Here is a 27,139-nt window from a genome sequence, read left to right on the forward strand (position 1 = left end):
ATTCCCTTCAATGCCACAGGGCTCGAAGAGGGTGACGAATTTGGTCGCACGTGCGCCCTAATTTCTCAATGGTGCGCCTAAAAAATCTCTGCGACTTTGAAAGCAGACATACAGTGGGCAAAAAAGTATTTAGACAAACACAAATTGTGCAAGTTCTCCCACTTAAAAAGATGAGAGAGGCCTGTAATTTTCATCATAGGTATACCTCACCTATGAGAGACAAAATGAGGAAAAAAAATCCAGTAAATCACATTGTCTGAATAAAAAAAAAAATGTATTAGCAAAGTATGGTGGAAAATAAGTATTTGGTCAATAACAAAGGTTTGCCTCAATACTTTGTTATACATACCCTTTGTTGGCAATGACAGAGGTCAAACGTTTTCTGTAAGTCTCCACAAGGTTTTCACACACTGTTGCTGGTATTTTGGCCCATTCCTCCATGCAGATCTCCCCAAAAATCAGTGATGTTTTGGGGCTGTCGCTAGGCAACACAGACTTGCAACTCCCTCCAAAGATTTTCTATGAGGTTGAAATCTGGAGACTGGCTAGGCCACTCCAGGACGTTGAAATGCTTCTTACGAAGCCACTCCTTCGTTGCCTCCTTCAAACACGACAAGTTTAGTTTTTTTAACAAAAGGTTCTTCTTTTGGTTTCATCTCACTATGACATTCTCCCAATCCTCTTCTGGATTATCCAAATGCTCTCTAGCAAACTTCAGACGGGCCTGGACATTTTAGTGGGATAATTTACACAATTGGTGGCTGACTAAATACATTTTTGCCCCACTGTACATTACCCCCATCGTAGTGTGTGTGCACGCACGTACGTGTGTGTGTGTGTGTGCGTGCACGCACGTGTGTGTGTGTGTGTGTGTGTGTGTGTATGTGTGCGCTCGCACGCGTGTGTGTGTGTGCGCTCGCACGCGTGTGTGTGTGTGTGTGTGCTCGCACGCGCGTGTGTGTGCGCTCGCACGCGCGTGTGTGTGTGTGCGCTCGCACGCGCGTGTGTGTGTGTGCGCTCGCACGCGCGTGTGTGTGTGTGTGCGCTCGCACGCGCGTGTGTGTGTGTGTGTGCGCTCGCACGCGCGTGTGTGTGTGCGTGTGCGCACGCACGTGTGTGTGTGTGTGCGCACGCACGTGTGTGTGCGCTCGCACGCACGTGTGTGTGTGTGTGTGTGTGTGCGCTCGCTTTTTTTTTTTTTTTGAACCAGTAAAACTGCGGTTGCCAGTGCAACCAGTATAACTCTAGAGCCCTGTCCCAAGCTCAAACATGTTGACGTACCCTTCTCGTAATTTTCTCTTACTTTTTGTCTTCTACACCTCTCTGAGCTCATGTGGCTAATTGGAATGATTTCTCTCACAAGATAGCCGTGCTCAGCAAGGCACGGTGGTGTCTTTAGGGCAGCTATGCTCATTAAAGAAGAATTATGTGGGACAAACTTTACAGTGGGGCTGTAAAATTCGGTACAGAGCGAATAAAACTGACAGCATCCTTAATAATACATTTTGGCCTTCCTTAGTACCATATTGCTGTCTTTTTTTCCATATTGATTGTGAACCTGAGATCCAAGACCACCGCTGCAATGCTCCAGCAGTAACTTCTTGGGAATAAGGTTGGGTAGTAACTATTGTGTGCTTTACCTTTGTGTGCCTCAAAACACATCCATTTCTTTGGATGAATTCTGCTTTTAACTGTGTCTTGGTTCTCTCCTCTAATCTTCAATTTTTGTGTGTGTTAAGGAGTGGTCCCCATCGCACAACTTGAAGAGTCTAAAGAAGAAGCAGATGGCAGCAAGGGAGGCCATGGCTCGGCAGACTGTGTCAGATGCTGAGCAAAATACGGTTGAATCCTCCGTTATCAGGTCAGCACTCTGAAGCCTCTAAAATACTGTAACTCATTTGTTTGTGTCATATACTGTTATTTCAGATGAGCAGTATACAAAGTGCGTATCTGAGGAGATTGTATATCTGTTTGATTCCTTTACTAGTCTGCTTCAGGATGCAGAGAGCAAGTCAGAGACCAACCACCCCATATCTGCCAGGGAACATTTTGTGTTTACTGATACAGATGGGCAGGTATACCATATCACTGTAGAGGGCAACACTGTAAAAGATGGTGCCCGTATCCCTCCTGATGTGAGTCCAGACTATAATTCCTTTTTTGTTTGTTTTGTGTTGTCCTTTTGTCTTTCTTTTTTCATAAAGTCATTCCTAGTCCTCATAACTGATTTATGAAGAGTAGGTGTAAGAGTAATAAGTGGCTGCCCAAGTGATAATTATAAGACACTAGTGCATGATGTTTACCCAAATTTAAACACCAATGTGCATGAAGCCATAACTCAGTGGACAATATAATAGGTCGGTTAAAAAAACAAGTACAAAGCCCAATTCCAATGAAGTTGGGACGTTGTGTGAAACATAAATGAAAAACCTATATTCAGTTGAACACTACCAAGACAAGATATTTAATGTTCAAACTGATAAACCTTTTTGCAAATATTCACTCATTTTGAATTTGATGCCTGTAACACGTTCCAAAAAAGATGGCACAGGGCCTGTTAATCACTGTGTTACATTACTTTTCCTTTTAAACAACACTCAGTAAGCTTTTGGGAACTCAGGACATTGTTTAAGCTTCTAAGTTGCTCAACACTCCAGGGTCTCCATTGTCACATTTGGCCCTTCATAATGTGCCACTGGGAGACAGGTCTAGTACTCACACTCTTTTACTACGAAGCCATGCTGTTGTAACACGTGCACAATGTGGATTGGCATTGTCTTGCTGAAATAAGCAGGGACATCCCTGAAAAATATGTTGCATGGATGGCAGCATATGTTGCTCCAAAACTTGTGTGCACCTTTCAGCATTAAAGGTGTCATCACAGATGTGCAAGTTACCCATGCCATGTGCACTAACACACCCCAATACCATCATAGACGCTGACCTTTGAATTTTGCGCTGATAACATTCCGGATGATCCTTTTTCTCTTTGGCGCAGAGGACACAACATCCATGATTTCCAAAAACTATTCGGAATGTGGACACGTTAGACCACAGCACACTTTGTGTCAGTCCATCTCAGAAGAGCTCAATTCCAGATAAGCCGGCGGCGTTTCTGGGGGTAGTTGATGATTGGCTTTCGGTTTGCATGGTAGAGTTTTAACTTGCATTTGTAGATGAAGCTACAAATTGTCTTACCTGACAATGGTTTTCTCAAGTGTTGCTGACCCCACGTGGCAATATCCTTTAAACAATGATGACGTTCTTTAATGCAGTGCCGCCTGAGGGATCGAAGGTCACGGCATTCAATGTTGGTTTTCAGCCTTGCTGCTTACGTGCAGAGATTTTTTGCAGGCATAAAAATTAAGTTAAAGTACTGATTCAAATACAAGAAAAGACAAGTCTTATTGGAATGCCTCCCCAAAACAAATGGGTTTTTAAATGCTTGTTAAAAATATCTACAGATGGGGCAGTGCTTAGCTAAAATGTAATTACATTCCATAAGCAGGTAGTATTTTTACATGTTTGTCCATTAGTGACATAGATAAAGCAATAAAACAGTGGACCCCCCCTATTTGCAGGCGATAGGGACCGGCCCGCAGGGCAAATAGCGAAAATCTGTGGATAATTGACATCCATTTAATTGCATTGAAAAAAAGAAAGCCAATAATTGTTGTCGGGGTTGTTTCCCCACCAAAAAAGAAAACAGAAAAATATTGAAAATAAATTTAGGTCGATAGGTGAATCCGTGGTTGATGAACCAGTTTAACTGTAATTGTAACCGTATCCTCATTTCACCTTTTCAGAGGAACTTCAGGCTTCAGTATTGTTTTGTGACTTCTTGCTCAATTGTTTTTGTAATGGGAAATCGCAATCACGTATCATATTATGTTTCTAAGCAGCAGATTGGATTCTTAAGCAGTGTGTATTTTCCCCGTCTCGCAGTACCCTACCTGCATCTATTAACAATACAGTTGTAGAGACCAGAGGGCTACCCAGGGATTTTAAGTCTTTCATAACTTCTTTATGACTGAAGCAGATTCATTTCACCAAGATTTGCATACCCCAAAGGCTTTGCAAGCTTCTAATCTGTGTCAGCACACTGACAAGAAACTCCCCTAAGATGTTTTATCCTGTCAGCAACACCATATAAACTGGAGGTGATACGCATGAAGCGACTCCACAACGCCACTCCTGTCTAGTGACATAATCTAACTTTAACTCATCCATGTGTATTTGCCACCTGGCTGTCATAAATATTAATACACTTTGTCTGGTTATGATTTGCATCCAAAACACAAATGTCAGTGATGGTGTTATGCAGGTTGTGTGCAGGTTAGAATTGTCATTTTCTCCTGCTTATTGAATGTGTTGCAGGGCAGTATGGGTAGTATTGCTTGCATTGCTTGGAAAGGTGACACCCTGGTGCTCGGTGATGTGGATGGAAATCTTAACTTCTGGGACCTTAAAGCACGTTTGTCCAGGCAATTTGTTTTTTGTTTTTTTTTACTCTCCTCCCATACTATTTTATGCTACATAACTGCATTAATTATTCATTCTCACAACGGCTTTGGCAGGTTCTTAAGTCTACAATTTGAAATAAAAATTATAGACATTAGTCTTAAATCTACTGCAGTAAAGCCCAAGAAACAACTTAAATTGTAGCCCTTACATTGCAGCCAATCAGCTTTCGTATAACCAATTAGTTCAGTTAGACATAACCTATATGAATATGACATTAAATCTTGATACATTTGCCTTGCATTCTTTTTTTTTTTTTTTCCATGAATATTTGTCTTAAATTTAATTCAAAAGGTCTTAAAAAGTGTTTGATTTGGTAAATCCTGCAAAAACTTTGGTAACTTAACCATTGTTTGTAGACAGAGAACTGCTTGTCACTGCACTCCAGTTTTTCTTGCATTTAAAAGTGAGCATGAAAAAATATATATGAGAGAGAAATTTGAGTTGCAGTTTCACATAATGGGTGATAACACGTTACGATGACTGAATGCCCCAATGCCATTGGTATTTAGGGGAATACCAACTCACCGTGGCTGGGTGAAGAAAATCCGTTTTGCACCAGGAAAAGGCAACCAGAAACTCCTGGTTATGTACACCGATGGCGCAGAGGTCTGGGACACCAAAGAGGTAGGACTCCATGTGAGCTTGTGTGACCAAATGATGTGAACTGAAAATGTATTTATTTTTTGTTGTTGTGGTGCTTTCTAATCTTCTTGCAAAGCTTGCCGTGTGTGACATGGCTTATGTTTTTTACTGACTTGCTGTTGTAAGTTTACATGTTCAATTCCCAAGCCCATTCACCATGTAGCTTTTAGAATGTTGTCTGTGGTCTTAAATATTCACATTGAATGCAACATTGCTCTTTACAAAATACACAGTCAAGGTTTATAATTATAAGCTTTGCATTGAATGCAAGAACCTCAAACATAGCAATGTGGATGTTCTTTATTGCTTAATGCTTGAATCCTGACTTGGTCTTTACCATGCTGTTTTGTTACTGTCTTATCAAAGAATTTTTCTGACTATTTTTAGCTCAACTTCATTCTTTCAACTACTTTAACAGACAGGACTTTATTATACTTTGTATGTACACCACACTAGCTTCTAGCTTTTCCAGCAGGAATGAGATATATACCCAGCAAAGGTGGACACAGGTTCCTTCTCTAGTGTATTTAGCAGTGTAGGCAGCAGGAAGATGGGTGGATGCTTCATGGGAACCGAGATAAGATGCATTGCTCAGTCCCCAATCGTAAAAGGCAGACAGCAGATGGATCAAGTCGTACAGGGAAGTAGTCATAGAAGCAAGGGAGGAGCAATAGAAATCTCCCAAATGCTTTCCCAATCTGCTGACAGCTGGCTTATACACTCACTTCTGCACATTCCTATTAAAAGCTAGAAAGCAGTTTGCACTCCTTGACAGGGCTGTTTGCTGCTAAGTGTCTTCCCCTCTGTATCCTGCGTTTATTTATTTTGTCAAAGCTAATTCCTCAATATGACATGTTTTTCAGGTTGCTCTTTGTGCAGCATCCAATGAATGTTACTTTCCAATAAGTGTAAGAGTTTATATTGATCTTCATTGGTTATACCCTCTTGTAGGTCCAAATGGTTAGCAGCATGCGAATTGGTCGCAACGTAAACTATCGTGTTTTGGACATTGACTGGTGCACTTCAGACAAAGTCGTGCTGGCTTCAGATGATGGCTGTATTCGAGTGTTGGAGATGGCAATGAAGTCCGCTAGTTATCGTATGGATGAACAAGATCTCACCGGTAAGCCACAAACTGAAAAACAATAACGAAAAAGACAGATGAAAATAGAATGTATGGTACTTTCAATTTGAACAACTTGTAGATCTGCTTTTTTCTGTCTGCTATGTGACCAATATGTCCAGATTCAGTGTGGTGCCCCTACCTGCTGCTACCTCGAGCTGCCCTCACTCTCAAGGCTTTCCTCCTACTGCAGCCCTGGTCGGGGACCTTCACTATGGACATTACACAAGTGTAGGTTCAAGCAGGCCCTCGTTTTACTGCATATGTATCTCGAGCAATAATAGGCCTTAATATTTCCCCCAAATTTGACATTTGAGTATATATATGTTTGAAGTTTGGCATCCAAAAGAGACTCACAAATGTTAGAACCAGGAATGTTCTTCAAAACAACTATTAGGCAACTCTTCTAATTCCATCTTTTAAGTTAGGTTATGCGATGAAACAAACATTAGTAACTAGGCTTTACACAATCAGGATTTTTGGGGCCGATCAAGTTTAGAAAACCGATCACCGATCCGATCACAAAATGGAGCAATGTGTCCATTTACATGACTTGTTCATTTATTGCATTTACTTGTGTACTTTATGACATATCACAGCACATGTGACAAGGCTAAAAATAAGCTAGATTTTGGATTCATACGCAACGGCGACACGGAGTTAAATGTCTTGTGCAGAGCCGATCGATGACGTCATGGATCGGGTCGGCGAATTATGACATGAAAGCCGATCTGCATAAAATTCTAATTATCGGCCGATACCGATCAGACCGATCAGATTGGCTTGAAGTCTATAGGTAACTATTTTCTCCTTTTGTGCTTGGCATGCTCTTGAGTCAGTATTTCAAGTCACTATCACTGCAGAGTGATATGAAAATTCCATATCAGGATGGGACAATATCATCACAAATTTTGATATTTCCACAGTATTACAAAAAGAAATACAAAAAAAAAAAACACATATACCAAAAAAAATTGCAAAATGTTTTATTTTTAATTCTATAAAATATAAAATGAGCAACCCTTTGTACGTTTTGACATTAGAAATAATAAAAAGCAACACCAAAAGTGAATTACATTTTCACGTGTAGTGACTGCTCCAGCAGCGGTTCTGGAGAGTGGGGGGAAAATGGGGTGGGGGGGGACATCCAGGACCATCTAACTTTATAAATTATAATAGCAGTCTGCCAGACCAGGGATTAATGTCAGCTTGAGTTGATTGCATGCTTCTAGCTAACATTGGTTAACCTTACCATAACACACAACCAAACAAAGTCACAGCAGTAGCCTATTATAATAAATGTTATTTAAATACTGGGTTTCTGAAATGTTATTCGTCTCTATTGATTTTGTCTGTAGTTGACTGCACAGTATTAGCAATAAACATTAACACAGTAAGGATGTCATTTGCAAGGTCTAGTTGTATTTTAGGTAAATAGCTTATTGATATGTGTTTGCCTTTTCAGAGACTACAATGAGAAAGATGAGATAAAAGGTCTGATCCAGGAGCAGCTCAATTCTTTGTCAAAGTAGGTTTTTATTTTGCTCTGTCTTTTGAAGCAGTGAATATATAGATTTTATATGAATGTTATCTTCCCATGGGCTCACCACCTGTGGGAGGGGACATAGGGGTCAGTGCAGTGTGAGCTGGGCGGTGGCCGAAGGCAGGGACCTTGGCAATCTGATCCCCGGCTACAGAAGCTGGCTCTAGGGATGTGGAATGTCACCTCTCTGGCAGGGAAGAAACCCGAGCAGGTTGAGAAGTTCCGACTAGATATAGTCGGGCTCGCCTCCACACACGGCTTGGGCTCTGGTGCCAGTCCTCTTGAGAGGGGTTAGGCTCTCTTCCACTCTGGAGTTGCCCACTGTGAGGCGCGGAGGAAGTGTGGGTATACTTATTGCCCCCCGGCTCGGCGCCTGTACGTTCCCGCTGAGGACTCCATCGTTCTGCTGGGGGACTTCAATGCTCACGTGGGCAATGACAGTGAGACCTGGAAGGGCGTGATTGGGAGGAACGGGCCCCCTGATCAGATCCCGAGCGGTGTTCTGTTATTGGACTTCTGTGCTCGTCACGGATTGTCCATAACGAACACCATGTTCAAGCATAAGGGTTGTCCACACGTGCACCTGGCACCAGGACACCCTACGTCGCAGTTCGATGATCGACTTTGTGGTCGTGTCATCAGACTCTTGGACACTCGGATGAAGAGAGGGGCGAAACTGTCAACTGATCACCGCCTGGTAGTGAGGGTCCGATTGTGGGGGAAGATGCCGGTCTGACCTGGCAGGCTCAAACGTATTGTGAGGGTCTGCTGGGAACGTCTGGCAGAATCCCCTGTCGGAAGGAGTTTCAACTCCTACCTCCGACAGAACTTTTCTCATGTTGCAGGGGAGGCGGGGGAGATCGAGTCCGACTGGACCATGTTCTGCGTCTCCAATGCTGAGGTGGCCGACCGGAGCTGTGGCTGTAAGGTGGTCGGTGCCTGCCGTGGTGGCAATCCCTCAATCCGTTGGTGGACACCAACAGTGAGGGATGCCGTCAAGCTGAAGAAGGAGTCCTTTCGGGCCTTTTTGGCCTGTGGGACTCCTGAGGCAGCTGATGGGTACCAGCTGGCCAAGCGGAATGTAGCTTTGTTGGTCGCTGGAGCAAAAACTCGGGCATGGAAGGAGTTTGGTGAAGCCATGGAGAAAGACTTCCGGACGGCCTCGAGGAAATTCTGGTTCACCATCCAGCGTCTCAGGAGAGGGACGCAGTGCACCATCCACACCGTGTATAGTAGGGATGGGTCGCTGCTGACCTCGACTCGGGACGTTTTGAGTCTGTGGGGAGAAGACTTCGAAGACCTCCTCAATTCCACCGACAGCCTTCCCATGAGGAAGCAGAGTCTGGGTTCTCTGAGGCAGGCTCTCCTATCTCTGGAGGTCACCAAGGTGGTTAAAAAGTTCCTTGGTGGCAAGGCCCCGGGGGTGGATGAGATTCCTAAAGGCTCTGGATGTTGTGGGGCTGTCCTCTTTTACACGCCTCTGCAATATTGCATGGACATCAGGGCACAGTGCCTCTGGACTGGCAGACTGGGGTGGTGGTCCCCCTTTTTAAGAAGGGGGACCAGAGGGTGTCTTCCAACTACAGGGGGATCACACTCCTACCCTCCCTGGTAAGGTCTATTCAGGGGTGCTGGAGAGGAAGGTCCGTCGGTTTTCGTCTTGGCCGTGGAACAGTGGACCAGTACACCCTCGGCAGGCTCCGCGAGGGTGCATGGGAGTTCGCCCAACCAGTCTACATGTGTTTTGTGGACTTGGAGAAGGCGTTCGACCGTGTCCTTCAGGAAGTCCTGTAGGGGGTGCTTTGGGAGTATGGGGTACTGAACCCCCTGATACGGGCTGTTGGGTTCCTGTACGACCGGTGTCAGAGTTTTGTCCGCATTGCCGGCAGTAAGTCGGACTCGTTTCCGGTGAGGGTTGGACTCCGCCAATGCTGCCCTTTGTCACCGATGCTGTTCATAACTTTTATGGGCAGAATTTCTAGGCGCAGCCGAGGCGTAGAGGGGGTCCGGTTTGGTGACCTCAGTATTGCATCTCTGCTTTTTGCGGATGATGTGGTTCTGTTGGCTTCATCAAGCCGTGATCTCCAACTCTCACTGGAGCGGTTCACAGCCCAGTGTGAAGCGGCTGGGATGAAAATCAGCACCTCCAAATCTGAGACCATGGTCCTCAGTCGGAAAAGGGTGGCGTGCCCTCTCCAGGTCGGGGATGTGATCCTGCCCCAAGTGGAGGAGGTCTTGTTCACGAGTGAGGGAAGAATGGAACGGGAGATCTACAGATGGATCGGTGCAGCGTCTGCAGTGATGCAGACTTTGTATCGGTCCGTTGTGGTAAAGAAGGAGCTAAGCCGAAAGGCGAAGCTCTCAATTTACCGGTCGATCTACGTTCCTACCCTCACCTCTGGTCACGGATTCAAGCGGCCGAAATGAGTTTCCTCTGCAAGATGTCCGGGCTTTCCCTTAGAGATAGATGAGAAGCTCGGTCATCTGGGAGGAACTCGGAGTAGAGCTGCTGCTCCTCCACATTGAGAGGACCCAGATAAGGTGGCTGGGGCATCTGATTCAGATGCCTCCCGGACGCCTCCCTGGTGATGTGTCCCACCGGGAGGAGACCCAGAGGACGACCCAGGACATGTTGGAGAGACTGTGTCTCCCACCTCGGGATACCCCTGGAGTAGCTGGATGAAGTGGCTGGGGAGAGGGAAATCTGGGCGTCCCTGCTGAAGCTACTGCCCCCGTGACCCGACCTCAGAAAATGGATGGCTGGATGTATATGAATGTTATAATAAATATGACAACAGTCATGTTGAAGATTGTGCTTGCCGACATATGTATGAAAGTGAGCTGGCTCTGGCTGTATTGTTATTTTGTATCTTTGACTGACTCCCCAGTGACATGAAGAGTGTGCTGCAGGACCCAGAGCTCAGCCTGCTGCAGCGCTGCATCCTGGTCTCACGGTGAGTTTTTTTGTTTTGTTTTTTAAATCTGTTGAACCACAATTCAAAAGCAATGTCTGATTTTCACTTTCAAAATATCCTCTCAATTAAGTTTGTAAATGTTGCAACTGTACAGTCACTTGCAAATAGAAATGAGCATTTCACTACATGTCCTTGATAGACTGTGCAGGAGAAATTAAAAAAATCAATTGATGAATTGTTGTAAATCTATATACAGTATTGTGCATAAATCTTCAACACCATTAGATGACAATATATAACTACAATTCATTTGGCTCATTCAATGCAGCCAGGACCTCTGCCAAAGGTCTGTGGAAATGCATGTATGGCTCTTTTGAGTTTGTATGTGCATATTTTTGTTACTTTTCAACCTACCTCCAGTGTCAAGGAGGATGATAATTAGATGGTGGGTGCCATTATGATTCTGGGGGGTGGACTCAAATGTTGAAAGCAATGCAATGGGTTCTTCCTTGGCACATAACCCACCCCACACACACACACATTTTGTTGAAATTGGTATGGTTTTTTTTCCCCTCTTTAATCCTTTTAACTGTATTCATCTTAAACGTTACTCTTCTAAGTCAAAATTATTGCTATGAAAATGGTCATTAAAACAGAACTTGGTGTTGGCCAAGCATTTTGCACAGTTTGGTCAATTCATGGCAAAATAGTCAAGTGTCTTTTTCTATATACTGTAGCTATTCTCCTTTCAAGAAATATTTTTTTCTTGACAATTGTAACTTGGTGTTGCTTTGTAACAGTATTCTCTTCAGACAACCTACCGAATCAACAGCACTTCTGCTGGTTGCAGCCAAATATTGCACTCCATTTTGCATGAATTGCTTCAAGACACAATCAACAATGAATCCCACAAAATCATTAGACTTTGAAACAATCAGATATTTGACTAAATTATTATTATGCCTATCATGAGTCATCAGAGCATGACAGTTATTCATTGTAATCCTCCAAAATGTATTTTATCAAATTGCACAACATTGTATTGCATCACGACAATAGGCTTCTGCATTTTTTTCTGTCATCTTTGCTAATTTTTCCCAGCAATTCTAGAACAATCTGTCTTGAGTGCAATTTACTTGGCACCAAAGAAGGAAACTACTGGCTTGCAAATAGCGTGAATGCTTTCATAGAGCTTATAAATCTGTAATGTCTCTGCATCTGGCCATCCTAAGTTATCGTGCCATTGTTAATGTGGCTTGGTAACCTAGCAACAGCTGTGTGTCAGTGCAGAATGGCTAAAGGAGGCTGACACTGGTAAATGACGAGAAAAATAACTGAACGATGTGGTTGGGCAGATTAATGGTGAGATTGGGAGGGGAAAAAAGTGTGCTGCAAGAACCAGGAAGTGTGATCATTAGACGGCTGCAGTTACAAAATGAGACCTTACTATGTTGATTTGGACTAAAGTGATGTTGTGTCAAACCGCAGGCTGTTCGGGGACGAGTCTGACCTTCACTTTTGGACAGTGGCTTCACACTACCTCCAGTCATTTGCACAGGCTCGTCAGCTCAGTGTGGCCACAGCGGACGGTCAAGTTCAAAGTGAATTAGCCCAGCAGTCTCCTCAGAATCACCTGGACATCTGCCATGACATGTTGTGTGAGAGCTCCTATTTCCAGGTCAGTGAAAAGAGAGAAGAATCTCCTTTTATTTGGCCACAGATTAATATCAATGAATAATATCAGATGTCCCTTGTCCTCTTCATTGTTAGCAACATTGCTATGGCCATGTTTAGCAATTCACTGTTACTATCCAATAACTCACTGGCTTAGTAACAATATTGTGAAATTACGTACACTGTGTGCACAGAGGTAAACTATTGACCCAGAACCCCTTGTAAGCAAAGTATGCTTTTGAATGCTGTATTTTTTTTATTTTACCCAACAAGAAGCATGCATTTCCATTATTGTCCTCAGCTACATTAGCTACAGCCGCATAATCCAATGAAGTCTGCAGTATGACCTTTGTAAAGGCATTACAAAGATAATATTGCTCAGCATTTATTTACCTGATTCATCTTCATGAGCGGATCAAAGCCCTTGTATATAATGAGATCAGGAATATCTAGGCTCCGGCACTCCCGCGACCCTTGTGAGGATAGGTGGCTCAGAAAATGGATGGATGGATGAAGTCTCAGACCCAACTCCAGTTGGTCTTATCCCAGAGCCTGATGGGTCCTCACATGGCAGTGTGACTGATAGTATGCTGAAAGGCCCCGGGCTGCTAAAACACAGCAGATGGCACCTTTTATGCATAAACAAACTTCCCGCTACACTCATATATGTACAGTATATAATCGAAAAAATAATGACAAATCCATTTATGAGGACCAATGAGTCAAGCCCAGACATGTATGGGGGACATTGTGTTGCCATTGCCTAAATTGACCCTTGACCGCTTTCAGGTCTGAAGCACTCTGTGAACAATAACTTATCTTGTTGTTATCCTTTTTTTTTATTGTTCAACCTGTGTTCTAAGGAGCCTGGAAAAAAAAGTTCTAAGGAGCCTGGAAAAAAAGTTTCATTATGAGATGACAATTTGTTTCTGGTTGGCATGACAACCACAATGCTTATTGTGTGTGTTATTAAGACATTTGCTGCTATTTTGTTAAAAAAAATGAATGGATAGATTCTGCATTTAGCATTCCAATGTTTTAAGGATTGCCCTAACTTAAAATACAAGCTGCAAAAAAAAAAGAATATATATATATTTTAGTTCAGAAAAGTAACAGAAGGTAAAGGTGATATCATGTGACTTTTCCTCCCACATATAAAGATTAAATAAAAGATGAAGATGAAAAACTTAAAAATGCATTCTCTTTTCATTAAACAAGATCAACAGTCATCCATGCATCCTCTATACCACTTGTCATCGTTATTGCGGTTGAGCTGAAGCATATCCCAGCTGTTTTGGGGAGAGATGTTTAGAGGTGTATAAACGAATAACCATTCACACTCACACCCATGAGTTATTTAGATAAATTATTCTAATATATATGTTTTTGATGTGTGGGACCCGGAGAAAACCCACACAAACATTAGCATTCAAACTCCACACTGGAAGGCCAGAGCTGAGATTGGAACCCAGAACACTTCAACTCATCTAACTTTCCAACAAGATTAACAAATTAAGAGAAATATATTTTAGATGGCATTGAATAATTGAAATATAGAGTGTGACTATTTTCAACTAGTAATTGTCTTTCTGTGACTCCATCATCGCCAACATGACTTATCCATACATCCATTTTCTGAGCCGCTTCTCCTCACAAGGGTCGCGGGCGTGCTGGAGCCTATCCCAGCAATCATCGGGCAGGAGGTGGGGTACACTCTAAACTGGTTGCAAGCCAATCGCAGGGCAACATGACTTATGTATTTTTTTAAAACTGATTATGCAAAATTTTGTTTTCATGAAAATTCTGGTCCATCTTATTAAGGGGCCACACAGTGAGCATAAGTAGATGGTCTGTAGCTGCATTTGGCTTCTCATAAAAAACAGCCGCAGTGGTAGAAGCCTGGATGTAATTACTAATATCTAAGACTCAACAGAAAACACACAGCTCCGAAGCTTCTAAACACTTTTGATTTACTCCCTTGGCTGTGACTCACTGAAGAATTGAGCATAACTACATGCAAAAAAATAAATAAAAAAGCTTCTGTATTCCACATACAGTAGATACACATATTTGGACATTGCCGCTCACACACACACACACACACCAATTTTGTGTCTATCGCTCTGTCTTCTATTTTTCCTTGAGTTCTCACATAAACAGTTTTCTGACTTTGACATCTCTCTGTTTTGTTTTATTTTAATAAAAAGTATAACCCAAAATTGGATACAAGCTGTGAGATAACAAGAACGCACAATTTGAAAGGGCTGCGGCACTACAAACGCGAGTGATGACTATTTTTAAAGATTTTATAATTAATCTGAAATTTGCTTTATTCTGTAGTCATAACTGTATAACTGCGCTCCATATTTTTCTTGTTTCTTTTCCTAATCACTATTGATGTCCTGTAATATATGATCAGTTTTCAAACCATGCAATGACTTGCTGACACTGAAAAACAGTCATCTTATTATTATTAATCAGTTTATTTGAATCTCTTAATAACCTTTGTTGTGCCACAGAAATTCCAGTTAGATCGTGTTCACCTGCAGGAAGTGAAGCGCTCCAATTATGAGCATACTAAGAAATGTGCTGACCAACTCCTTCTTCTGGGTCAGGTAGGTACTAAACCACCACTTAAAGTCTAACTCAGCATTCCCTTTCTGGCTTTTCCAGAATGTTTAGTTTGGTCAACTATTTGAGCAATGGGTTTTTATGATTTTTCTCTTTATACTCCACCACAGTCAAATATCAAGTCAAGAGGTTTCACAATACTGTTCAGGATGCACGGCCAGTGCATCAATTTTCAGGGGCTGAAACATATTTGGACAATTGACTCAGAGTTATTAATAATTGGCCTCATGCAGTTTATTCCTTTTTAGTTCAAGACACGGTGAGCGACTGGTTGGCACATCTGCATCACAGTTATAAGGACCCGCGTTCAAATCCGGCCTAGCCTGTGTGGTGTTTGCATGTTCTCCTCGTGCCTGCGTGGGTATCCTCCGGGTACTCCGGTTTCCTCCCACATCCCCAAAACATGCATGGTAGATTAATTGAAGACTCTAAATTTCCCGTAGGTGTAAATCTGAATGGTTGTCTGTTTCTATGTGACCTGCGATTGGCTGGCGACCAGTTCAGGGTGTACCCCGCCTCTCGCCCAAAGATAGCTGGGATAGGCTCCAGCACGCCCCCGACAGTAGTGAGGAAAAGCGGTATGGAAAATGGATGGATGTAGTTCAAGACAAATTAAACACAATGCCTGGATTTTATATCATTGCATCGGGCATTTGCCATATGGTACAGTATCACTGTGGTTGAAATTATTATATTTTGGGAAGTTCATGCAAATTCACCACAGCTCACCCCTAAGATGTACTGCCAAACCAATGTCGAGTGCGCTTTCGGGGGCGGTGCTTGTGGGACGAGGCGAGCTTCTATTACTAACCCAGTGTGTTAAGTAAAACACTTTTGTATTTCAGCATTCCATCGTCATTGACTACTTCGTAAACATTTGAATATGTCACCTACTAGAAGCTAATGGTAATAAGGATGCCAATCTTTGCTAACACTGCAGCTCTGCTTACCTTTTGGCATTGATGTGACTGACCACTGCATGAAAATGAGCTTCGCCCAACTTAGCTGCCAAGTAACAGCCGGAGACACTGTGTGGATCTGGTATTATATAAATCTGCTCCACTATTGCCGTAATTTCTCGTGTATAATGCGCAGCCCCAAAGTTGACCTCAAAATTCTGGAAAACCCTTCTCCCTATGAATACTGCATTTTTACAATGCATGATTTTGCTTCTACCCATATGATCAAAACATGAAGTATTATCTGTATTTTGTTAGTTTTTTCAAAGAATTATTCTGAAGTTAAACACCTTATTTGAACACACAATACTTTATTTTTATTTACTTGCTCTTATTTTGAAGTTCACAGCCCTACTTTTATTTAGTAAATTAGAAAACACACAGTTGTGCTCATATGTTTGATTACCCAGGCAGAATTTGTAAGATGGGTACAACTCTTTAAAGAAAACATGAAGGGCTAGGCGAAACACATTTTATGTTAATTTGATTCAAATTAAACTGTCAAGCATTTCAGAAAAGCCTTATCATTGAACAAAACATAACCATAAAGAAATTAATGATGGTTGTTGTTCAGTCATCAGTCGTATTTAAAATGAAGACCAATTATCACTGTTTAGCTATGATTTCAGCTATGATTGACATATACACCCACCAGCCACAACATTAGGTACAGCTGCACAATATAATGATATAATTAGAGGTGCAATGATTAATTCACAACTAATTGAGTATCAAATTAATCTAAGGATTTTTGATAATGGATTAATCATTTAGAGACCTTGTTTACCTTAGAATTGTCCAAATCCTCGGAATTTCAGTCTCTCAACAGTAAATATAAATAATTATTATAATAAAGCAGTAAATATTAATTGTATTTTTATAATAGTAAAGCAGACTGATTTTCTTTGTTTCATCAAAGTAGCATTTTGCAAACATCTTTTACGTTCATGTACATTTATCAACATTTTTGCCTATTTTAGGAAATGTTACAGACCAAATCAGTAACTGTCAATTTGAAATAATGTGCTGTTTTTGAAAAAGGGGATTGAAATTATTAACTTCGGGAGTATAGGCTACCGAACCCCCTAATACGGGCTGTTCGGTCCCTGTACGACCGGTGTCAGAGTTTGGTCCGCATTTCCGGCAGTAAGTCAGACTCGTTTCCGGTGAGGGTTGGACTCCGCCAACGCTGCCTTTTGTCACTGATTCTGTTCATAACTTTTATGGACAGAATTTCTAGACGCAGCCGACGCGTTGAGGGGTTCCGGTTTTGTAGCCTCAGTATTGAATCTCTGCTTTTTGCAGATGTGGTTCTGTTGGCTTCATCAAGCCGTGATCTCCAACTCTCACTGGAGTGGTTCGCAGCCAAGTGTGAAGCGGCTGGGATGACAATCAGCACCTCCAAATCAGGAGACAGAGTTTAAATATCTTGGGGTCTTGTTCACGAGTGATGGAAGAATAGAACGGGAGATCGATAGGCGGATAGGTGCAGTCTCTGCGGACTTTGTATCGGTTCGTTGTGGTGAAGAAGGAGGTAAGCCGACAGGCGAAACTCTCGATTTACCGGTCGATCTACGTTCCTACTCTCACCTATGGTCACGAGCTGTGGGTCGTGACCGAAAGAACAAGATTCTGGATACAAGAAGCCGAAATGAGTTCCCTCCGCAGGGTGTCCGGGCACTCCCTTAGAGATAGGGCGAGAAGCTCGGTCATCCGGGAGGATCTCAGAGTAGAACCGCTGCTCCTCCACATCGAGAGGAGTCAGATGAGGTGGCTGGGGCATCTGATTTGGATGCCTCCCGGACGCCTCCCTGGTGAGCTGTTCCGGGCACGTCCCACCGGGAGGAGACCCCGGGGACGACCCAGGACACGCTGGAGAGACTACGTCTCTCGGCTGGCCTGGGAACGCCTCGGGATCGCCCCAGAAGAGCTGGATGAAGTGACTGGGGAGAGGGAAGTCTGGGCTAAAGCTACTGCCCCCACGACACGACCTCGGATAAGCGTCAGAAAATGGATGATGGATTGAAATTAATAGAAAAAGAAAAATCGGATTCATCGATTAATTGACAAATCGACAGATTATTTGATTATTAAAATAATCGTTAGTAGGAGGCAACCCTAGAGATATCACAAGAGCTGTATCAATACGTCTGCCTTCACGAAAGCTTATAATGCTTACTTGACACTGCCAAACCATTCTAAAAGGAACTTTATTATTGTGGTTGTTATTTGGAGTAGTGTAAAGCTTTACTGCATAATACTGGCAGCTGTTCTGAATATCATGTACTGAGCTACTTAATATTGTAGATGGACATAGTAAGTTATTGTTGCCATGCAGGGTGTTTTGTGGCTCAGGTAGCCACCCTTGTTTTATGTAGTAGGCCAAATGAAGCAAGATGGAAGATAACTACTGCCTCATTCCGCTGTAGGATGTCTGCCTATGGGGATTGTAGTCACCTCCCAATGTCACTGGTCCTGCTCTATTCACAGGCTGCAATCAACAGGCTTTGTATTGGATGTGTCGTACCTATCGAGGCAGAAGGAAAGGGGTCAGTCAGCTCTGACACTAGCACAAAGCATTTATCGCCACCAGATGAAAAGCGTGACAAATAAATATTGAATCCCCCTATTGTTCGGTCAATACTCCCTGCCTTTCACTGGCTGCTGCTGCCTTCATTCATACTTCAGTCATTACACTTCTGTTGTACTTTGGTCTCGCTTTCAGACGGATCGTGCTGTACAATTACTGTTGGAGACGAGTGCAGACAATCCCAGCTACTACTGTGATTCCCTCAAGGCCTGTTTGGTGACCACCATCACCTCATCTGGTCCCTCCCAGTCCACCATCAAACTCGTGGCCACTAACATGATTGCCAATGGCAAGTTAGCAGGTACAGTTGGACATCTCATAGCAACCTTTTGTACTTTGAAGGGGTACGTACAGCCGCCAAGGTTTGCTTTCTTGGTGGTAATATCGTTTCAATTAAATCAGGAAAACTCCAGGCCTGAAATTGAATGAGATGCACATTTAATGTGATTCATCCCAGTAGTGGTGTCTCACACTCACACACCCACCCACTTACATAGAACAGCCACATGTAAAAAAAAAAAAAAAAAGTTTTGGATCTCATCCAAGTATTGCATTGAGGGTATGGCAGATTTACAGTGTTGAAATGTAATTTGAGCCATCGTAGCTCGTTGTCACATTGCAACTTTTCAACTGGCTGTTTTCCAGAGGGGGTGCAGCTGCTGTGTTTGATTGACAAGGCTGTGGATGCTTGCCGCTACCTACAGACCTACGGGGAGTGGAACCGTGCTGCCTGGCTTGCTAAGGTAAGTCAGCAGAAATGTGTCTGTCAGCAAGAATCATCAGATACTTTTGTGTGTGTGTGTTGGGGGGGGGGGGGGTTTGTTTGTTTTGGGGATATGATCTGATGTGAGATAGAATGGGCTGAATGTTGATAGCACCTCAACAGTTCAATCCAATAGATGTATGATGAATGTTTTGTTGTGTGTTTTCCGTATGTAGGTGAGCTGAGCAAACTAGTACTAGAAGGAAATGTTAAAGTTTCGGCGTCTGAAAAAACATGAAAGCTTTCTCTGTCAGTTTAATAGTAATGCCATATAATGAATCATGAATGAAAGACTGTACTCCTGGAAAGATGCAGGCAAAATGAGTCCATGTTGTAGTGCTTGAGTTGATGCGGTGCACTGTGTATAGCACTCCCAACATTGAACGTTAGTTGTCATAACTCTTGTTTCTGTAACCATATTTAACTGGCACTGACATTAGGGAGACTTGCTGAATCTAATGAGATCGTATTTAGTACTACTAATTATGTAAAGCACATTGAGTTACCTTGTGTATGACATGCACGATATAAATAACTTTGCTTTGCTTTACAATGTACACTGTCAGTTATTAATATAACAATACAGTGTTACCCCCGCTATTCAAGGGGGACAACAAATAGCAAAAATCTGCAAGTAATCAAGCCCCCCTTAAAAAGGTTTAAAATTGTCTATAAATGCCACAAGATGGTGGAAAAGCACTCCTTTTGTCTAAAAGAAGCTTGACTCACTTCAACGTACAGTAGTTCCTTGGCAGCAAAATGCCATAAGATGGCGCCATCGCAATACTTTTATTGCTTTAGCCTTAGCACAAAAACAGCAAAAAGATGAGTTTTTCAGCAAGTAAAAGAAGATAGGTTTCAAAACTAATCCACAAGAGGTTAAGCCACGAGTCCCAGATCACAAATATGTGGGAGGGGGGGATTTATTTATATTCCAGGGGGATAGGGACAAGCCACACCGCAAATATCATGCTGAAGCCTATCCCAGCTATCTTCGGGCAAGAGGCGGGGTACACTCTGAACTGGACGCCAGCCAATTGCAGGGCACATATAAACAAACAACCATTCATACTCACATTTCACCTATGGGCAGTTTAGAGTCTTCAATTAACATAAACTGCATGTTTTGGAGATGTCGGAGGAAACCGGAGTACCCGGAGAAAACCCATGCAGGCACGGGGAGAACATGCAAACTCCACACAGGAGACGCCGGATTTTAACCCGGGTGATCAGAACTGTGAGACAGACGTGCTAATCAGTTGTCCGCCATGCCGCCTGCAAATACCACTACTTTTCTATTAGACAAGATTATGTCCTGTCCAAATTAATCTCCTCCTCTCACTTCAGCATCGTTCCATGGCTTCAAGATGCCAGTAGATGGCACCAAAGCAATACTTTTATATTAGACTGGGCTTTGGCCTGGTCACAAAAACAACAAATAGGTCTTATTTAGCGAATAACAGAGGATAGGTCCCCCCCTGTTCTGTGAATAGATTTCACAAGTAGCGAATATGCAGGAAACACTGCTGTGGTCACTGATGGTGTTGTGGTTCACTCGCCTGACTTCCGAGTAAGCACTATTGGTTGAATTCCCACTCAGTGACACTGTGAATGTGGGCGTGAAAGGTTGTATCTCTATATATGCCCTGTGATTGACTCGCGACCAATCCAGGGTGTAGTCAGCCTCTCCCCCGAAGTCAGCAGGGATAGGCTTCACCCTCCCCGCGACCCTGAACAGGCACCGAAATTGGCTGCATTTATTGTTGTGCTTGTTTTCATAAAAATTTTATCAAGCACTCTTCACAGACAATAGATACAAAGTTTATGCGAAGTGCTTGTAGTAAAGCTCTGTCTATTTGCTATAGTGACTCACCATTTCCATGTGAGTGCTAAATGGCAACCTCTTAGCTTCTTGGGGGTGTTTTTTTATGATTTCATGGCATTTTGTGGGCAGAATTACACAAAAACCTGCCTTTCTGATGTCCACAAAACCTTGTGGAGGAGTGGGTCTTGGGCCAAATGAGAACTCATTAAAATTGTGTTGTATTTGCATCTTTGCACGTGTTCCGTAACTCGTCGCTGAATAATGCATGCATCGTAATGCAGGAAGGGTGTATCTATAAAGGTGTACAATTTTGTGCTCACCCAGATATGATCACAAACATTGCATGTACATCTGGGGTACACAGCTACTTTGATGTGAGCGGACACGTTATGCAGTATTGTCTGTCACGATGCTGCACCCCATTTGAGTTTGTCCACTTTATACGCGGCTCTTGTGTCAGGTGCGTCTCAGCCCAGCGGAGAGTTCAGATGTGCTGAAGCGATGGGCGGAGCATCTGTGCTCCCCGCAGGTCAACCAGAAGTCCAAAGCCATGCTGGTGCTGCTTTCCTTGGGCTGTTTTTACAAAGTGGGAGAGATGCTGCACAGGTATGACATATCGGCTTCATCTTGACCTTATTATGATGTCACTGTCAGGTCTTATTTTGATGTTTTGACATAACGTGTACCTACATGCACATGTTTCACTTTTTGCAAGTTATTGTTCGCGATGTTACAATTCACTTAATTTTTTCACATATCTTATTGTATGTCAGAGACTGTCCTCTCTTATGGGGTCTCACATTTTTGAAATACCTTCAGGAGGCACGTGGTGTCACTCACATCAAATCGGTCGTTGTGCTGTTTTCTGACAATTGCATGTGTTTTCCCTCCACCTCACGGCCAGTATGAGGCACTTTGACTGCGCCGCTCTGTTTATCGAAGCGTGCCTGAAATACGGTGTCATGGAGGCCAACGACTCATCTAATATCCTTTTTGAAAACCCATTACGCTGCCCCAAGAACCATTGATGGGTGTACTGTTGCTGCTATATTAACTCTTGACCATCTCTGTTGCAGACATGCAGACAGAGCTTAACAAGCACCATTTGTAAACAAAAACAGCTAGCAAACATAGACTTTGAAAATAACCATACAGTAAATGATTACTGTTTGTGTTGTAATTTGATTTTCTTTAGCTTGTTCATTTTTATGGATGAAGTGATTTGTACATTTGGAACCACACAGACTTACATAGAGTATGTGTAGAGCGGATTTCCTCTCAAGAACAAGCAGTAAAGAGTTTATTTTGAAGACTTGAGACTAAGAAATAATGCGTTTACATCTGTCTGTCAATATAAACATTTGACATAGCAGAATCAGCAGAAACAAACATAGCGGTCTTCTTTTTTTTGTGTGGTAAATTTGAATTCATATAGCCTTTGACGATCAAATAATGCAGAATGCTAAATTGGCACTTGCCTGTATACTCTAAAAACCCATGCAAATAGTTGCTCAAAAATTAGCGATATAGTGGGTACGCAATAGATGTTCACTTGGGTCAATATGGGGTTTGGTTGTGACCTCCCTTTTACCCCCCAAAGTTCTTCTTAACCTAATATTTCCACATAAACTCATAGAGACCGCGTTTTTGGACTACGCACGGCTGCTGCGCTCGCTCGGCCTGCGCGAGGGAGCCGCTCTGTGGGCGTCGCGGGCCGGCACCGCAGGCGAGCAGCTGATGGAAGAGCTCTTCAAGGGGGAGGGAGGAGGGCCTGAGGTCGTGCTAGACGACGACGAGCCCAAGGTGGCGACTGACTCTTGAAGATGAACGCACTAACTACTAAGAATTCACCTCGACCAGAGAATTCTGGTTATAATCTCTTCATCGTGAGAGGACAGCAAGAGATAAAGAGGTCCGATGTGTCGTTTGTCAGTTCATTCATGGTCTTGCCGTGTCTGTGGCTATGGCGAGTTTGACATTGTGTAATGTTTTTGTTGTTATGGTGGGAACATCCTTTGTCGGCAGCTGTGTTTGCATGTGGCTGCTTCAAAAGAATCTCTTTTATTCCCCCAACAAGTGAAGTAATGCACATTGTTGTTGACTTGATGTCTGTTGAATTGAACTTTTAATCTAGTGGTTTTGAGTTATTACGTGTGCCTGTGTTGAATACATTTGAGAAAACATTTTCATTTGTTGTTCTACTGCTGTGATGAAATGTGGCAACAGGCTCCCACATTCATGCTGTGCATGCACTGCCTTGTTAGGTTACTGTCACCATTAACCTACTCCATCATTGAAAGCCAAAATCTTGCACATGTAATTTACCTTTAAAGAATAATCATTTGCACGACCCTTTCCAGTAGCTGAGAGCCTCAGTGCGACCCTACAGAGGAGCTTTGACATTAAGTGACCAAATCCTGGTTATGCACAATCCATTCCTGTTAGACACTTATATGTACAATGTAGCACAATAATATCCACGACCGAAGCCAATTTTGAGTTAAAATTAATTATTTGATGAATGGATATCCTTTCCTGTAAATGACAGAAGGGTCAAAAGACTAAGATATTTATATACAGTATAGATTCATAACCTTTAAACAGGCATATCCAGTGTTCGACATTGATAGTGGATTAGAGTGCTGTAGAAGTTGCTAGGATCCTTTTGAATGGTGCAAAATATTGTTTCCTCAAAAATATGAGCATATGAATAATTTGTCAAATTGGTATGTTAATATATTTATCATCCATCGAGTTTCCATTATGCTTATCGTGACTGGGAACATAACTTTCTTTTTTTCTGTCATTTCTACTTAGAAAATACTCATTCAACAAATAACAATTCCCTTTAAGTGTAAATTTGGCCTGGTTAAGAAAATGTTTTGGGACTTAACTGCATATTCACACAGACCAGAAGAGGCTGAGTGTTTGGCTTGGTATTTGTAAATATTTGATGGCTGCTTTCGACATGATGACATTTTTAGCATTTGTTGGATAGATCGTTTTCACGCACGTAATCTGTCTTGCTCGGGTTGATGCACACTTAAGAGGGTTGTAACTTGTCGCCATGCCTTCTCTGCGCCCCCCCCGCCCCCCCCCCCCCCCCCCCCCCCCAACCCCTCGCTCTCTTTTCTACTAACGGCTCTCTGCTCATCCAAACCATACGCATGACAATGTATTGACAGCCCTTGTGTGTTTAGCCACCTTGTGACGTGTCAACCTGTCCTGCAGTGAGACAGGAACGTCTTCTGTTGGACCTTCAGTGTGTTGCTGTGTTTCATAAACACGTCAGTGCTGTTCCCTACTATGTAACCAAGCAGTGTCAATCTACTACTATATGTTCCCATGTATCCATTTAGCAGTTTCCACTTTTTTATTGGATATAAAAAATCTACACACCCCAGTTCATGTCAGGTTATACCACATAAGAGTTTAAATGTGATTAATTCAATCTGAACTCAGCCACATCCCCAGTTATAAGAGGGTGTGCGCACTTGTGCACCCACAGTATCTCACTTATTTTTACTTCTCCTATTGCTAAGATTTCTTGCCCCCCAACCCCCATTGAGTTGTACTGGTTGTTGCTCCCCTTAATGGTGGATTTTTGTTTTTGTTTTTATATATATAAACATTACAGAAACCTGCCATTTGAACAGGGGTATGTAGACTTGTTGTATCCACTGTATAATGAAGAGCTAGTATACAGTCACAGCACCACTGATGTGTTTACTTGTGGCTATGAATTTTGTTAGGCGGTATTGTGATGGAAGACACGCGTACAGCGCCCGCAGTACTATCTCATTATTTTTAGCCTCTAGCTACCTGATGCTTTTGTTTCTTATTTAAAACAAAAAAATGCAGAACGTACGTCTGTTTTATTGCAATGGATAATTTGTTTCCATTGTTGTCGGTTGATGGTTTAGACAGTTATACTTTAAGATATGCATAAATAAATCATAAACAATGAAAATGATCAGTGTATGAATGGCAATAAAATGAATACAGTATTGACATTTTTGTAGTTGTCATCACTGTACTTGAAAATATGGACAACTGAGGGCGCGCTTTCCTGCGGGATTTTACTCTTGAAGGGCAGGCACTTTGCCATGAAGACCTATTATATTGAGTCCTACCGGCAGTGATTTTATTTAATTACAGCTCAGGTATAGTTGAAATGTTCACCAATTCGTAAAACTGTCTTGAAGTGACTCAGTTCTTGCACAAACGGCTTCCGCCATCCATTACTTCTCTGCTCCAAAGGAGGCCCAACAGCTGGCCTCCACTTTGCCTCTTTTACTTTATTCATTCAGCGACGTGCTTTGTGATCTCTTTTTTTCCTCAGAGCCCAAAGAGAATAAAAGCCGTGTGAAACAGGACACACAAATGATTTGATTGTGTGTCTTTTATAACGGCTCCATGAATAACTACCGTTTCCAGCCGCAACAACCTAGTCGTCAGTATGCAGCATCCCACCTTGCATTTCTGTTCTCTTTGCACAAGCTGCCTACCACCCACTTTGCTGGCCCCAAGAGCAGTTCCCAAACAACCCCTCTTACTACTTAGTGTCTTCCACCCCGCTTGTGCTGCAAAACCTGATTATCTTATTTGTAAACTTTTTGCCAAACTTATGTTCCTTTTGAACCCTGCCTCCTTCAATTTGGTTCTCGTTTACATCTGCTACTCTTGTAAAATGAGTCAATTTGATTCTGAGCTGAAGAGCAGCTACGTGCAGAGAGAAAGGCAATGCATGAACAATCAAGTGTTACACAATACTCACAGGCATTACATGAATATGGAAGTATTTACCTCCGTGAGGGAAGCAAAATGCCAGTGCAACGCAGTAGGCTACAGTACATGGATCTCATCAGATGGTGTGAGGGTACCTAATGGTTTGGATGGTAAGTATATTAAGCGGCCCTTTGTGTGCAGCATCATGCAGGCGGGGGGAACATGAGCAGGAGGTCACTCAGTTCCCATGGGTGTTTTGTCGTGTGCTGCTGACAGACAGATGGCTTTATGTCCATAGAATGTGGGCAGGTATGAGCTTGCTTACTGACAGCCTCCATGCTGAGGGTTACCCCTTAGCTCATTCCTCATTTGATTCCCCTGATAGTGAAATATGGTCAACTGTTGACTGACTTTATGAGGATAATTATTGCGTCATCTTTACTGCACTTTCATCCATTTGCATGTTTTCTTGCATTTTCCACACTGTTATACAGTACGTGGTGTTCGTCTGTCACCTTTTTGAATGTTTTGTACGACACCGCAGGGAAGCCGATCTGCAAGTGTGAGTTTCCGTCACGCAAACCTCACCTCTCGTCGCCTGCAAAACGGAAGCAGGCCCGATCTCATCTGATGTCGGCTGACCTCGACTGATTTCCCTCCCTCCTTTTGGGCTTACGTCTTTATCTCCCTTTTCCACCTCATATCTACCCTGTAAGTGCAAGGCCAGGCAGGGACCCTTCTGGAGCAGTGGCAGACGATGTCTTGCATTAAAAGGTAATTAGGCCCTCAGCTTTATCTGATTCCATTTAGATGAATGCCAGTAGACCGTGGCTTCACCTTACCACCACACCACACGGCTCTGATTTAAGTGAGTCATGAGAGAGGGAGAGAGAGGTGTGGGACCTAAGTCTAGACTCTAGACTACAGCTGCATAGGGGCACAACAGGAACTCCGGAACATTACTATTCCATGACAAACTCTTATCAACTCTTAAGTAATGAGTTGAGCCCAGGGTAATCTTTTGAGCAGATTGTGATCTACTCATTTGTGGCTTCCACGTGTGCACATTGCGCTCGACGTTTTTCATGAAAAGGGGAGCAGATGAAAATCGCGGATGCTTTGTGTGGGGAGCATGCTGCTGACGATCAGTTACTGCATCCAGTATGTTATGAGAGAGAAGGCAGAAGTTTTGCACTTTGGGATATGCGGACTGTAACGTACT

General features: G+C 42.8%; 1 protein-coding gene across 4 annotated transcripts in view; it reads left to right on the top strand.

Annotated features, from left to right (window-relative positions):
- Positions 1-25,202, top strand: part of wdr11 (WD repeat domain 11) — a 57,661-nt gene extending 32,459 nt beyond the window's left edge. For 2 of the 4 annotated variants that reach the window (XM_061789620.1, XM_061789621.1), the window contains exons 15-29: positions 1,740-1,861; positions 1,988-2,135; positions 4,378-4,484; positions 5,034-5,148; positions 6,118-6,289; positions 6,412-6,520; positions 7,755-7,817; positions 10,721-10,786; positions 12,236-12,425; positions 14,941-15,036; positions 18,737-18,902; positions 19,247-19,344; positions 21,650-21,795; positions 22,094-22,173; positions 22,814-25,202. In XM_061789620.1, coding sequence (XP_061645604.1) covers positions 1,740-1,861; positions 1,988-2,135; positions 4,378-4,484; positions 5,034-5,148; positions 6,118-6,289; positions 6,412-6,520; positions 7,755-7,817; positions 10,721-10,786; positions 12,236-12,425; positions 14,941-15,036; positions 18,737-18,902; positions 19,247-19,344; positions 21,650-21,795; positions 22,094-22,173; positions 22,814-23,010 — 1,875 coding nt within the window. In that variant the 3' untranslated portion in view covers positions 23,011-25,202. The other 2 variants (XM_061789622.1, XM_061789623.1) reach the window with 2 other exon arrangements.
- Positions 25,203-27,139: the final 1,937 nt, after the last annotated feature.

Source organism: Phyllopteryx taeniolatus, chromosome 11 (assembly GCF_024500385.1).
Source record: "Phyllopteryx taeniolatus isolate TA_2022b chromosome 11, UOR_Ptae_1.2, whole genome shotgun sequence".
Classification (NCBI taxonomy): domain Eukaryota; kingdom Metazoa; phylum Chordata; class Actinopteri; order Syngnathiformes; family Syngnathidae; genus Phyllopteryx; species Phyllopteryx taeniolatus.